Here is a 12,350-nt window from a genome sequence, read left to right as displayed (position 1 = left end):
GTCTCTCTGTTGTTTTTTCCCCCTCTAATTAAATGACATGCTCTTTAAAATCATCCATCTGTTAACAAATTGCAAACAGTTCAAACCATCCTATTTTACACAAAAATAATTGTTGCGATGTTTTCCGCATGCGACTCCTAAAAACATGGATGGATTTCACAGCCAGAAAACAGGAGTTTTAATGACTCATTTCTAATAAAAATGTTTTCTATAGATCTGTTTAGATCTGTAAACTAATATACATTGTCTGTTTCTGAAGCTTAAGATAACTGCTAATATGCGAATTACCGGTAACTGATTTCCAAAATCATATAGCCTTATTCATTCCCTAACTGCTTGTCATTCTTGCAAATAGTTGAGGGTCATTGAAAGATGCGCCATGCCTGTGTTTTTCTTTTTGATAGCCAGAACAGGACAAGGAGAAGGCAGCAACACCTCATGTGTAATTATAAGGGAATTCAGAGAAAAGGTTTCAAACTTAAATCAGTTTGCAGGTTTTAATACTGAATAAGCAGTCTGTTAATATAGTAGCTCAACACATAAGTATATTTCTCACACGTATGAACTTTTAAGGCACTTTTTTTCCTTTTTATGTCTCCATAAAGTCAATTTTAATTAAATAAAATATTATTTTTGAACATTAAAAATTTGAGATGTATCACTAACATTTTTTAACAATATATAATTACAGCAATAATATGCATGTCATCTCACATCTCGACATGTTGAGTTACAGTTACCTGGATTTGCCACTCAGATATCATAATTACCTCATATTAACTATTTTATTGTGCTAATAAAGTACTCCAAAAATTAATTCTAGACTCCAATTGGGAAACCGCCTCCCCTAGGAAAGCATGTTCACCAATAGTCAATTGCACTGTTGTGGTCTCTGCACTGTCTTCCTTCTAGCATCTGCCAGAGAAATGAATCAAACCCCATAAAAAAATTCTTATTTTTAAAATGATCTTTCATTGAAAAAGATGCTGGGGACCAAAACTTGTTTTAGCATTTTGATATTATAATTACAGATCAATCAATATTTTCTATGATTTTCAAATATTCCCAGACAGATCCATGGGAAAGTGAAACCTTTTTAAAAACGGATACAACCCAGAAGGTGGAAAGGTGTTCAGAGACACCTGAAGTTTCATTCTGAATGATCCCAGAATCTATTCAAATTAATGTCATATTAGTAATTAGTAATGACACAAGCCCAAAGCCAGCAACCTAGGTCCTAATTCAGACACACTTTTCTGGAACTCTTCATTCTCCTGATTCACTGATTTGTGTGGTGGTGCATCTGGTATATGCCAGAATAATACAGTGTTTCTAATGTAACTACTTACTTATGTTTCCAAAGGCTGCCATTCGAAAAGAACTTAATGAATTTAAAAGCACAGAAATGGAAGTACATGAAGAAAGTCGACAGTTTACAAGGTAACAACCTGTTTGTTTTTCATCCTAAAATTTAACCATATGTTATGGAAATATCGACATATACCATATTTATTCTTTTTAGCATAACATTTTTTTTTCATGGCATTAAACACTGGTAGAGATCACATCTTTCAATAAGTTACTAATAAAATATATTAACTACTGTTCAAACTGCAAATACATATGGAAAAAAACAAGTGTACAAGTTAAAATAATGGAGTCACTCTGCCTTTGTCATTTCATGCAAAGCTTGAATCTTTACAGAAAAATAAAAAATCTTCCCTTGAATTGCCAAAATAAATTCTAAGTACAACTGCACAATAATTACTAACAGTTAACGTTTTAAAGGATACAATAAAAGAACATCACTAAACTATCCAGAATGGTAGTGTCATCTAATTGCAGTTGCAGATTCACCTGTTCTCGTTCTCCTTAATATTTATGTCTTGTCTTCTGAAAGCCAATTAGTTTAGGAGTCTAGGAAGTCGTAATTCATGGATTGTATGATTTTTTGCCAATATTCAAAGAAAAAACATACTATTTTTTAAGTTGACAATCACCTGGCTTCCACGCTTGTTCAGGTATTTGTAGAAAACAAATAGTTGACAATTCTGCTTGTATGGCCAGCCAGGCTGATTTACTAAATGGTCAATTTAGCAGAGTGAATTTTTTTTTTAGCGTAGTGGAAAAAAGTTATGTTGTGTACACTTTGGTTACGAAACTGTTCAATAGAATTCATCCTGAATGTTTTAAAATACCACCTTTTAATTGTTTGTTTCTTGGTATAGATTTCACCGTCCATGAAGGAACAATGAAAATGACAAGTTATTCTGGAAGTTCATATTTGTGAAATGGGAATTTCTGTATAAATCAATATTGCATAGAATCTTCTCAGCATGAGCAAATTTATGGAGTTTAAATTAATATCATGAAGGAAAGTAAAAGGATGGATTACTGGAAAAACAACAGCTTTTGCATGTTCTAGATTCCCTATAATTGTGAATGTGAACTTTGGCTTATATGATGGAAAAAACCTGAAACAGGATTTATATACCTGCATTGTAGGGTTATCTGGCCTGACATTGGCTGTGCAATGACTTTTTTACCATTAAAGTGTTACATGCTTCTGCCCAATCTTTAAATGCCAATAATGAGCACCTATATTAATTACTGACTCTTTCTACTAGCAAATGTCTTGTGCAAGTAATGTCAGTGAAAAAGCTGCCAGCTTATGTATCAGAAGATAATTTACAATTGGTATTCATAAAAAAGGATTATCTCATCTAAAGCATACCTTTGTTAACTATGTCCCAATTAAAGTATGAACGTAATTTTAAATATCAATTTCTTCCGGAAACTATAACACATTCCTCCATCAAGACATTGGAAGATTTCTCTGTGACTGCAAGACAAGTGATTTCCTAATGATTTTGAAAATGTAAAGTCTTTCACCTTAACCTTTAAAAAAAGGTTGTGCTTAATCAATGCAGATCCAGTGTTTTATTATGAAAACTAGGACAGCCTGAACGCAGTCTCTCCACACTACCAGGCTTACAGTAATACCAACTGATCTGTCTGAACCACAAGAATATCTGCAACTATATGGATCCATACCTTTCTCTGGTGTTCAAATGTGAACTGAAGCATGTCAATGATAGTGTAACTAAATTTGTTTTATTGTATATGATGTATGTATTTCATAGTGCCCTGTGGTTATCTGCATTGTTTACACTAAAATATATGATAAAATATACATAGCACTTAACTGTATTCAAGGGCAAAACAGATACAACTATTTGCACCATGTTTAACATAAAATCTGACCCTATATATTGCTGACACCTAAAGTAGGCCTACTAGTTAATTACCATTTTTTTATGTACTCTTTTACAGAATTATGTTTATCCCATGCAAATGTTGGTTGAGATACATCTTCTGGAAGACTGAAGCAATGCTTCAGTAAAGTTATTTATTCTAATGTTAATTTTAGGTCCCTTCACATAAGAACACTGACATGTAAGCAATATACAACATGCACTTGATGGTTGGTAACTGAACAATTCTTCAGGACAGAGAATAATAAATGATGTAACCCTTTAGCAACCAATCAAAATTAATTGTACATCCATAAATTGTATTTAGACAAAAGAAGGCTGATTTGCAAAAGCTCCTAGCAAATATAATAACCACTGGTAAGTCTACCTATGTATTTATTAATAATACTAGTATAAATGATGGAAATCTGCCCTTATATTTTCCCACAATGGAATCTGAATAGCAGATATCGCCTTGAGAGTGGGAGAAGTGTGCTCTTAAAAAAAAATCTTGCTCTGTTGCATAGAGCAGTGCTATCATTTTGATATGTTTATAGGCTCTGGTTATCTGGGTATGCAAAAACCTGTGGTGTCACGCCGCAAGTGTATTAGTGTGTTTATGAATATTACAGGAGTGGCTCAGCAGAGTTACAAACACTTCAACAAAGCTTTCAACCATGTATTAGCTGTTTAGAGTTCTTCTTTAAATCACACAGTTTAGTCACTAAACCCATCATTTTATGATTTTTACTTTAGGCAACTCTGTCTCAGTTAGGTCTGCTTTATTGAAACAAGCAGGATTTAGAGAACGGAGGTAGGGTGTGCAAATCTAAAGAAACATACTTAGCAGCTTTTAAAATAAAGCAGGTCATGTGGGGGCATATGTAATAAAGCTGACATGTTAAAGTTCATGTGTAGCCAAAACAATTTGTTTAAGAGTAAAGAAGGGATAAGGTAACCTTAACTCATTTTTGCTGTTTCCTTTCACTTCATGTCTTGGAGTCGCAATGGAGAGCGAGAGGAAATCTCCACAAAGACTTAGACAGTTGTCCCTTAAACTTTTGTCATCATGAAAAGATTTCTCCTTACTTTTTTCTGTAATGGCAATTCTTAAACTTAGGATTTACCCACCTTTCTATCTTGGTGACAGTGATCATCAGTGAATAGAAGGGTGGTCCCCGCTTAATAAGCATTTGATGTTGTAAATTGAATGTGGTTGATTATGAATAAAACAGCTAAAGATGTGAGTATTTTTTTTTTGTCTAACTGAACAAACAAATTTATGTGTATTCAAGTCACAGGCAAGAGATGGTAATACATGGCTTGGAGGGTGTTTTTATTGTATAAAGCTTTACCTTAGTGCCATTTGCTATAAACATGGCCAGTTCATTTGTTTACCTGCCAAACTCAAATCACGATCACAGCGCTTTAACCCAATTTGTGTCTTACAAAGTTTGCTAATGCCTGAATTAACAGTATTAGAATTGATTTTCTATCATAAGTGTATATATATATAAAGATAATGTAGTAAGTTGTGTTGTTTTATTTTTTAAAGTAAAAAAAAATTCATGTATCAACATTGTAAAGGTATGAAGAATTTTAGCCTAAATTACCGGCTTTACCAATATGCAAAATGAATGTGTGTTTTATGCATAGTTGGTAAGTGTTAAAAAGTTCTCTAAGGCTAAGTTCAGACAGGCTGTGAGGTTTTGGTAGTGAGTGGTTGAGTACCACCCCCTGTTAAATGTCCAAACACTGGTTCATGAGGAATCTCATTAGTGAACGGGACTTGGTAGCCACTGAGGAACTGCTGTTCCCACTGGCCATCTGAACTTGGCTTGAGAGATTCATGTAAATGAGTAGAAAATGTACTTCCTTGAAAAAAAACTTGACAATCTTCCTTGATAGTTTAATTTTCAAGTATGACAATGTAAAGAACAGGGTATATCAAATCTCAGCACTATGGAAAGGTCACTTTACAGACTATGTTTTGTTACTTTGATTTCTTAAGCCAGATTCAAGTACAAAACATTAGTGACATGGAAGTAATCATTTATATATATTTCTGACTTCACTGAAATATATGAACAAACTGCTCTTCTACCTGAGCCGGTGCTTAGAGTGAATTCATAGGTTGATGTATTTATGTATGTGAGCATAATGATATAATGAAACCAATGACAGATTCACTATACTTTCACAGTTTCCAAAATATGCAGTTTGTTTTGAGTATTAAAAATGTGCAGCTTATGAACTAGCTTGCAAACTTTATTCCCGATGCCGATGTTCCTGATGTGCTGTAAACTGCCTGTTTAAAAGGACGTTTAAATGCAGCTTTCCCAGTCTTGTCATTTAAGGATGCCTTGGTGTAACTGGAATACTTTGTCTTGGTGGTTGGCAGTTCATTGATAGAGTTAATTTGTGTTTTGAGGATTTTGTTGGCAAGATGTTTGCTGACTAATTATCGGTTTTACCTACTTTTTTGGCCGTTACTGAATAATTATATTTCAGACTAACTTTAAAAAAGTTTGATCTTTGGGGTTTGGCTTTGAAAAGGCTGCCTTGGGGTTCTAAGATAGCAACTTAGTATTAACTGCTGTCACCCCTGGGAAATGCAGAAGTTAAACTTTTTATTCCACCATTGTCTTTTAAAAACAAATTATCTGTTTTATGGGCTTCTGTTTGTAACAGGCTTTGGTAGAGTGTGTCATTAGTGGGTATATGCATTTTGCTAAATTCAAAACATCAGTCTGAGTATGTTAAAAAAAAAAGTGCCTTCTGCTTCCTTTTAGCTGGCGTCAAGCAAACAGGCATTTCCTTCTTGGCAGAGGAACTTGGGAATCTTCAAAGTATCATTGCTACTGCTCTGTTCTTGGCACACAGAGATTAAGAATTAAGACTCCTCTTAAAGATTCCTATTATTTTAATAAAAATGTAATAAAAATCAGCATTCAACTTAAAGCTTTGATTTAAGAGGATAACTATGTGGTAACTGGGTAACAGGTCTGTCTTCATAAGTTACAAAGGAAAGATAATATTGTAAAAAAATATTATACAGGAGCGGTATTTAAATATACCTGAAGAAAATTGTTAGTATTACGACCATGCAATTCACAGCAGCTTATGTTATTACTCTGTATGTCATATGGTCTGTGAAGTTTGGTTACAGATCCCCAGCAGAGACCTCCAGAATTATCCATGTTGTTTAGTATGAGCCACTATCACATGCTGCCATTTTATTATGTAAAACATGATAGTTTTGAGCCTTTTTAAATATAAACATTTGATTGGAAGGATCTACCTAAAGTAGATGTTTGCTACAGTTCATTTTAAGGCCTTATCTTTTTTATTTTGGCCTCTAAAATTAGGCAATGGTTTTTAAACCATACCACTCAAATCCTTTGTTTTTAATATAATAAAACATACACAATTGGTTTCTTTTTCACCTATGTCTTAGATTTAGGTTTTTCTTATTATTTACAAATTAACTTGCACTAGCCAATGGCAATAGTAGTCACATTCTGTTCAAGGTGGCCAAATATAATTTTACAGGGAAGGATTCTTATTGGTATTCTTATAGTAGTAACATGTTGTTTAACGTCAATGTATTCAATTTAACAGGGAAGAAAAACAAGAAATAAAAGACCAGCAATTGAGGAAAGAAGGGTACGAGGTTATTTCAGCAATTCTTTATCTGGTAGTTGTTATATGCGAAGAAACATCACCAAACTACAGTATAAGTTTAAAAATCCGGCAACCTCCGGACCTGAGGTGTGTCAGATTTTTGAAGGTTATATATGCTGTATATATTAAAATAAAATAACACTAAATGAAATGACACAGAAGGAAAAGCAAATTAAATTTTAATGCTCACCAACTAAATAAAAACAGTTTTACAGAATTTTAGTTCAACTAAACAAAATAGTGCCCCAGAATTTTAATCATTACTGTACCCTCGAAAAGATGATAAATAGACAATGGGCTGTCAGGATGATCATGACTGACAGTAACAGCATCCTCAGCAACAGGAACAGCCTCATTTTATGGATGAAAAACAAGATCTAACAGCTGATTCTGGAGTACAGCACCATCCAATTATAAACAGCGCTTCCAGAAAACAGTGTAAATTTGAAAATGCGCTCTGAAATCCATGCCAGAAAACTGAAGGATCCGGATTTTTTAATGTCAACTGTATATGTTACACAAACTTATCTTTAATACAATCTTGTTTGCATAGCTTGAGCTGTAGGCACTTTCGCTGCTGCTTAAAAAATGCAGGCAACTCATAGAAAGAAGATGTAAACCCAGGAAGAGTGTCAACCTAGTCATGTGGATATAAATTGGCAGACAAAAGTAGGTCAGTCTGTAGGTTCTGATGTTCGGTTGGCAGATAAGGTGATTTTGGGGAAGGTTAAACAGATATCTGAATATCTACTGATCTTCAAAAAGATCATAGGTGAGCTCATGATCAACTTAGTTTAATTGGTTGTTCTTTCTAATCACCTACACTAGGAAAATCTAGTACCTTCCAGTGAACAATCATAATCTGTCATTACCCTTTGTTCTTAACCCTAGTGTAATTACTTTAGGATTTGCCACTCACTCGTCAAACTGATTGAATTATACCTTTTCCAATTCTATGTCCACTTTAAATATACTCCTAAAGAGTACCATAATTATACCATTAGAAATGCCACTAAAGGATTGCCATTGATAAACATACCAGGTGACAAACATGATAACCTATCATCATGGAAACAATTTAATTAATGATTAATTTAAAAAAATCTCAAAAATATGTTTCAGATGCATAGGTCCAGACCACAGACAGCATTATGCTAATAATGAATTATAATTAAATATCACAAATTCCCATTGCTCTCCCACCCACATTAGAAATTCAGCTTTGGCTTATATCTAATATGTAAATTGACACACTACTGTAACTTGCCTTGCTTCTCTTGAGCAGGTGTTATGGCACCTTTTCAGCAGCAACAAGTTTCCCACACTATTCCTTGTAAATTATGGGAGTGTAACTTCCCTGTCCTGCAATAATTGCTATGTGAACTAAATAAGTGGCAGCCAAAAAAAGAGCATGGAACCTAAATTTATTATGGCAGTCCATCCTTGTAAATTCACTTTTACATAAAAGCTTTATTAACATGTTAGTGCTGTTAGTGCTTTGAACTTCTTGGTGAATCAACACGTAAATGTGGCTTAGCTAAATATGCTGTTTCTTTTAAGATAATTTTTTTATACCTTCATGTAGATGTCAAAGATGAACTGTATAGCATGGCCTATTAATAAACAATGATATGTATAAATGCTGAAGATTGACTGCATCAGGAATGCGTCCTTCTGCTTTTTGATTACAATAAACAGATTGCTGTATTTGCCTTAAACAAATCATGTATACAGGGGCAGTATCTTGTGGTTTCTTTGTGGATGTGATGAATTTACGTAGCGTGGCAGCTGTAATTGGTAGATGAAAATATATTTTGATTTGTAGTGATTAGTGACTTTTTCGCTGTATGTAGGATGCACAGATTATTTTCTGTGAATTGTAAATAACTGGAAATGTACACTGGTTAAGACCTAAAAGACAATCTTTGTTCTTTTTGGGTATTGTAACGCAATATGCATATATGTATTATATAATATATATTTTCCACTGTTATAATCTGAAAGATAAAAATGTATTATTTTTTTTATATTCCGTACTGTCATAACTTTATTTTGTGTTATATACTATATTAACAATCACAGATGTGCTCTGTATACAGTCTTACTATATTGTAGAGTTCAATGCTGTGCACATTTTCAAGTGCCTTAGAACAATGTTTAGATCTTATTACTCTATGATGAAATACAATTGTTACCTCATTAAAAAAGTGGGAAAAAATGTGTGTATTTATTGTATCTGTTAAGTCATAAGGTTTTTGAAACCAAGAGCTATTTGGGACTTGCTAAATCTGAATTCCGGGAAGAACTAAATTTTTAATTTTATGTTCCTTTGCTTATGGAGCAGAAGACATCTGTATGTATGTTACATCCCACAAATGATAGGGGAACCTCAAAAAACTACTCACAGTACTATTTTATTTTGTGACTACAACTAAACAGTGGTAGGTGGGTGACAAAAACTAGTGGACTTTTTTTTGCAGGCAATTACCCAACTTTTAAAAGCAGCCTTGAGTATAGAAAGACCAAGGATGTTGGCAGTAGCTGTAGGTAGCACTGAAGTTGGGATGATTGCTGCCCAGTAATGATAAGTGATAGACTTTATCAAAACCAGCCACCTGGTTCAAGAAGACAGAGAGGAAAAAGGTGGCGGAACACAAAACTGCAGCCAAAAATACTCACAAAGCATACATTTCAAGGGGGTAGGTGAAGAAAAGCTTTTGTTTGAAAAAAGAAAATTCAGATTCAGTTTCAATCAATGTTCCATTGAACCCTAGGGTTCCTCCAGAGGTTGCTAGGGGTTCCTTGAGCAATTAGCAACTTGTGCCTCTCAGGTCAATTTAATTGACACCAATGATCTTTTTGGCTATCAGTAAGGGGGCCATTCTTCCCAATCGCCAGCAATGTAAGAGACATTCCTCCCATTGACCACTCGCCAATAACCTGTGAGCTGTGGATATAGTAATTATAAAGGGGGTATTGCAAGGGATCCCCTATCGTAAAAAGATTGAGAAAGGAAGATCCAAGGCATGGACAATATTCTTAGATGAACCTTAGGTTCAGCTTTAAAGAAAATATACAGCACTAGGGATATTTCCTAAAGGAGTTTAGGCAGTTAGAAAAGTGTTGCTTAGGAAAGTGAATTATCACTCTGCAAGGAGATTTTTACTTAGCTTAGTGAACATCCTGAAAATTACCTTTGCAAGGAATACCTAATCACATGCATGATGAGGGAAATGTAGGAAATGTAGGAAATAATGATAATTTTGGAAGGGGGAGCATGCCCATTTAAATGTTATTATCTTGCAAGTTTCTGTTATGGACAGTTTGCAATTTTAAAAAGTCCTTTAGTTGCCACTCCCTGGCAAAAATAAGCTTTAAATATCTCTGTGGAGAAACTATCCAGTAAATGATTAAAGGAATGCAGAAGGATCTGATAGAAAAAACATCTCTCTTTGTACTTTTAAATGCAGTTTATCACATTCCAGGGTTATGTCCAAGTAATAAAATTTATGTGAAAAGTTCATATTTAGGTTAAACACGAGGCAGAAAATAATAAAATAACCAGAACAAAGTTGTCAGTAAAGGTTTGAGCCTAATGTTACTAAATATCATGGGACACACAGCTGCAATGGACACCAGGGCCAATAATAGACAGGATGTAGCTGCCACTTAGGCTGTGATGTGTTTATGTTATGGAAGGTTTGAAAAGGAGACAGATCTGTATAGACAGAAAGGCTGTTTCCAGCCCGTGAAAAGACTAGGTGGGTTCCCTGTCCACTATTCCTCCTTTGGTCATTGCATTGTCTAGAAAGTTGAGAAAGTGCTGCTGAGGATTGTTTTTTATGTTGTTATGTATTCTCACAGGAGAAAAGACAAACATCTGCTTATGGACTTGCCCCTGTGTACCAGTACCCAGGCTTGCTAGAAAGCTGATACTTTGGTTTTCAGATTTTTACAGTTTTGCAGTTTTTTTCTTACAGTTTAATGCTCATTTCTGAGAATCTTTAAACAAACTATCTTGTAAGATGTCATAATAATTTGCATAGTCTATGATGTAAATAGCCCCAATTTTGCAAACACTGAGATGACTCTAGCGTCTGGAAACCTGAATTTACAGCCTATCTACAAGTCAATGTAATAAGAGTTAAGAAAAGTGTCGGAAAACAAGAAAAGTAATTGTAACCAGGGCTGGATTTCTAACAAGGCCACCTAGGCTGTGGCCTAGGGTGCCATGGCCAGTAGGGGTGGTATTTTTACTCCTATTGCAGCTGTAATATTATAAATATAATTCCTAAAAATGCTTAGCAAGGGGTTGTTCTGCCCACAACCATCATGGCTTCCACCAATGACCACTATCATCATAGTCACCCTCCCGTATTTGCCACTCGAACCCTAGCTAGCTGGCCTTTGGGAGAAAAAAGTACAATTCTGACCCTGATTGTAAACTCATAAAATGAGGTGCATTTTTTAAAGGAACACTTACCATTAAAAGTCCAGCTTTATCTTGTAGCTCAAATGGTCACAAAAAAAACAGCACCCAACCCGTTTTACGGGGCTCAACAATGCACCTTTGTTAGGGCTATAAGTGGCAAGGATTAGAGTGCATTGACATATGTTGGGCCTACACAAATCGCACATAAATGAAATTAAAAAGTCCTGTGTTTATATACAGTTTATACAGCATATTTTATTGTACTCATTCCTTGCAACTATATACCCTGGTGAGGGGGGATTATTGAACTCCCAAAATGTACTGGTGGCTGTAATTTAAGGCACATTTAATGGCAAATGAAAATAAAACTTGTTAAAGCCCAACTAAAGCCAAATTTTAATGCATTGAGTTTTTTTCTTGCAATGTGTTACCATGTAGGACGTTCTTTGCATACTTTAAAGTATGCCCCAGCCTGTTCTTTTGTGTATACCCTATTGTATTGTAAGAGTAAAAAATATAACAGGTTAATTTTTTTTAAAGAACCCCTTCCAAGTTCTTTTAATGAAAAATCAGATTATTCACAAAGCTCAATAACTCAAGCTAAAATGTGTACAAGCAAGCTATACACATGATATTTATATTTACACATTGCATAACAAGGTACTCAAAAAGCTTACAACTAAGCTCTAAGCACAGCCATTTGCTTTATAAATGTCTTTGTTTGTATATGTTAAAATGTATATACTGTATTTTCAGAGTAATCTCTGCTCCCTCAGTATTATCTTTAGTGGTTACAGCATACATAAAGTCACTCTACTGGAAAATGCTAGAATGTGTCGGACAGAAGTGCTTGCCTTTGACAAATTATTTAAAAAGGGATAGTATTTAATCTCAACGTAGGCAGAAGTTGTGGTCCCATGTACTGTTCAGGCCTAGGACCCAAAAAACTCCATGTTAAAGACTAACACAGGTCCTTGCAC

The 12,350-nt window shown here is 34.5% G+C and overlaps 2 protein-coding genes across 6 annotated transcripts in view; both read left to right on the top strand.

Annotated features, from left to right (window-relative positions):
* The window catches only part of PHACTR2 (phosphatase and actin regulator 2), a 125,465-nt gene extending 121,912 nt beyond the window's left edge, over nucleotides 1-3,553 (top strand). For all 5 annotated transcript variants that reach the window (XM_072409009.1, XM_072409010.1, XM_072409013.1 and 2 more), the window contains 2 exons: nucleotides 1,364-1,440; nucleotides 2,229-3,553. In XM_072409009.1, coding sequence (XP_072265110.1) covers nucleotides 1,364-1,440; nucleotides 2,229-2,244 — 93 coding nt within the window. In that variant the 3' untranslated portion in view covers nucleotides 2,245-3,553. The remainder of the gene's footprint in view (nucleotides 1-1,363; nucleotides 1,441-2,228) is intronic.
* The window catches only part of TAGAP (T cell activation RhoGTPase activating protein), a 181,082-nt gene that overhangs the window by 73,970 nt on the left and 94,762 nt on the right, over nucleotides 1-12,350 (top strand). The gene's annotated exons all lie outside the window — the stretch shown is intronic.

This window comes from Pyxicephalus adspersus, chromosome 4 (assembly GCF_032062135.1).
Source record: "Pyxicephalus adspersus chromosome 4, UCB_Pads_2.0, whole genome shotgun sequence".
NCBI classification, from domain to species: domain Eukaryota; kingdom Metazoa; phylum Chordata; class Amphibia; order Anura; family Pyxicephalidae; genus Pyxicephalus; species Pyxicephalus adspersus.
This window is presented reverse-complemented; position numbering and strand designations above follow the sequence as displayed.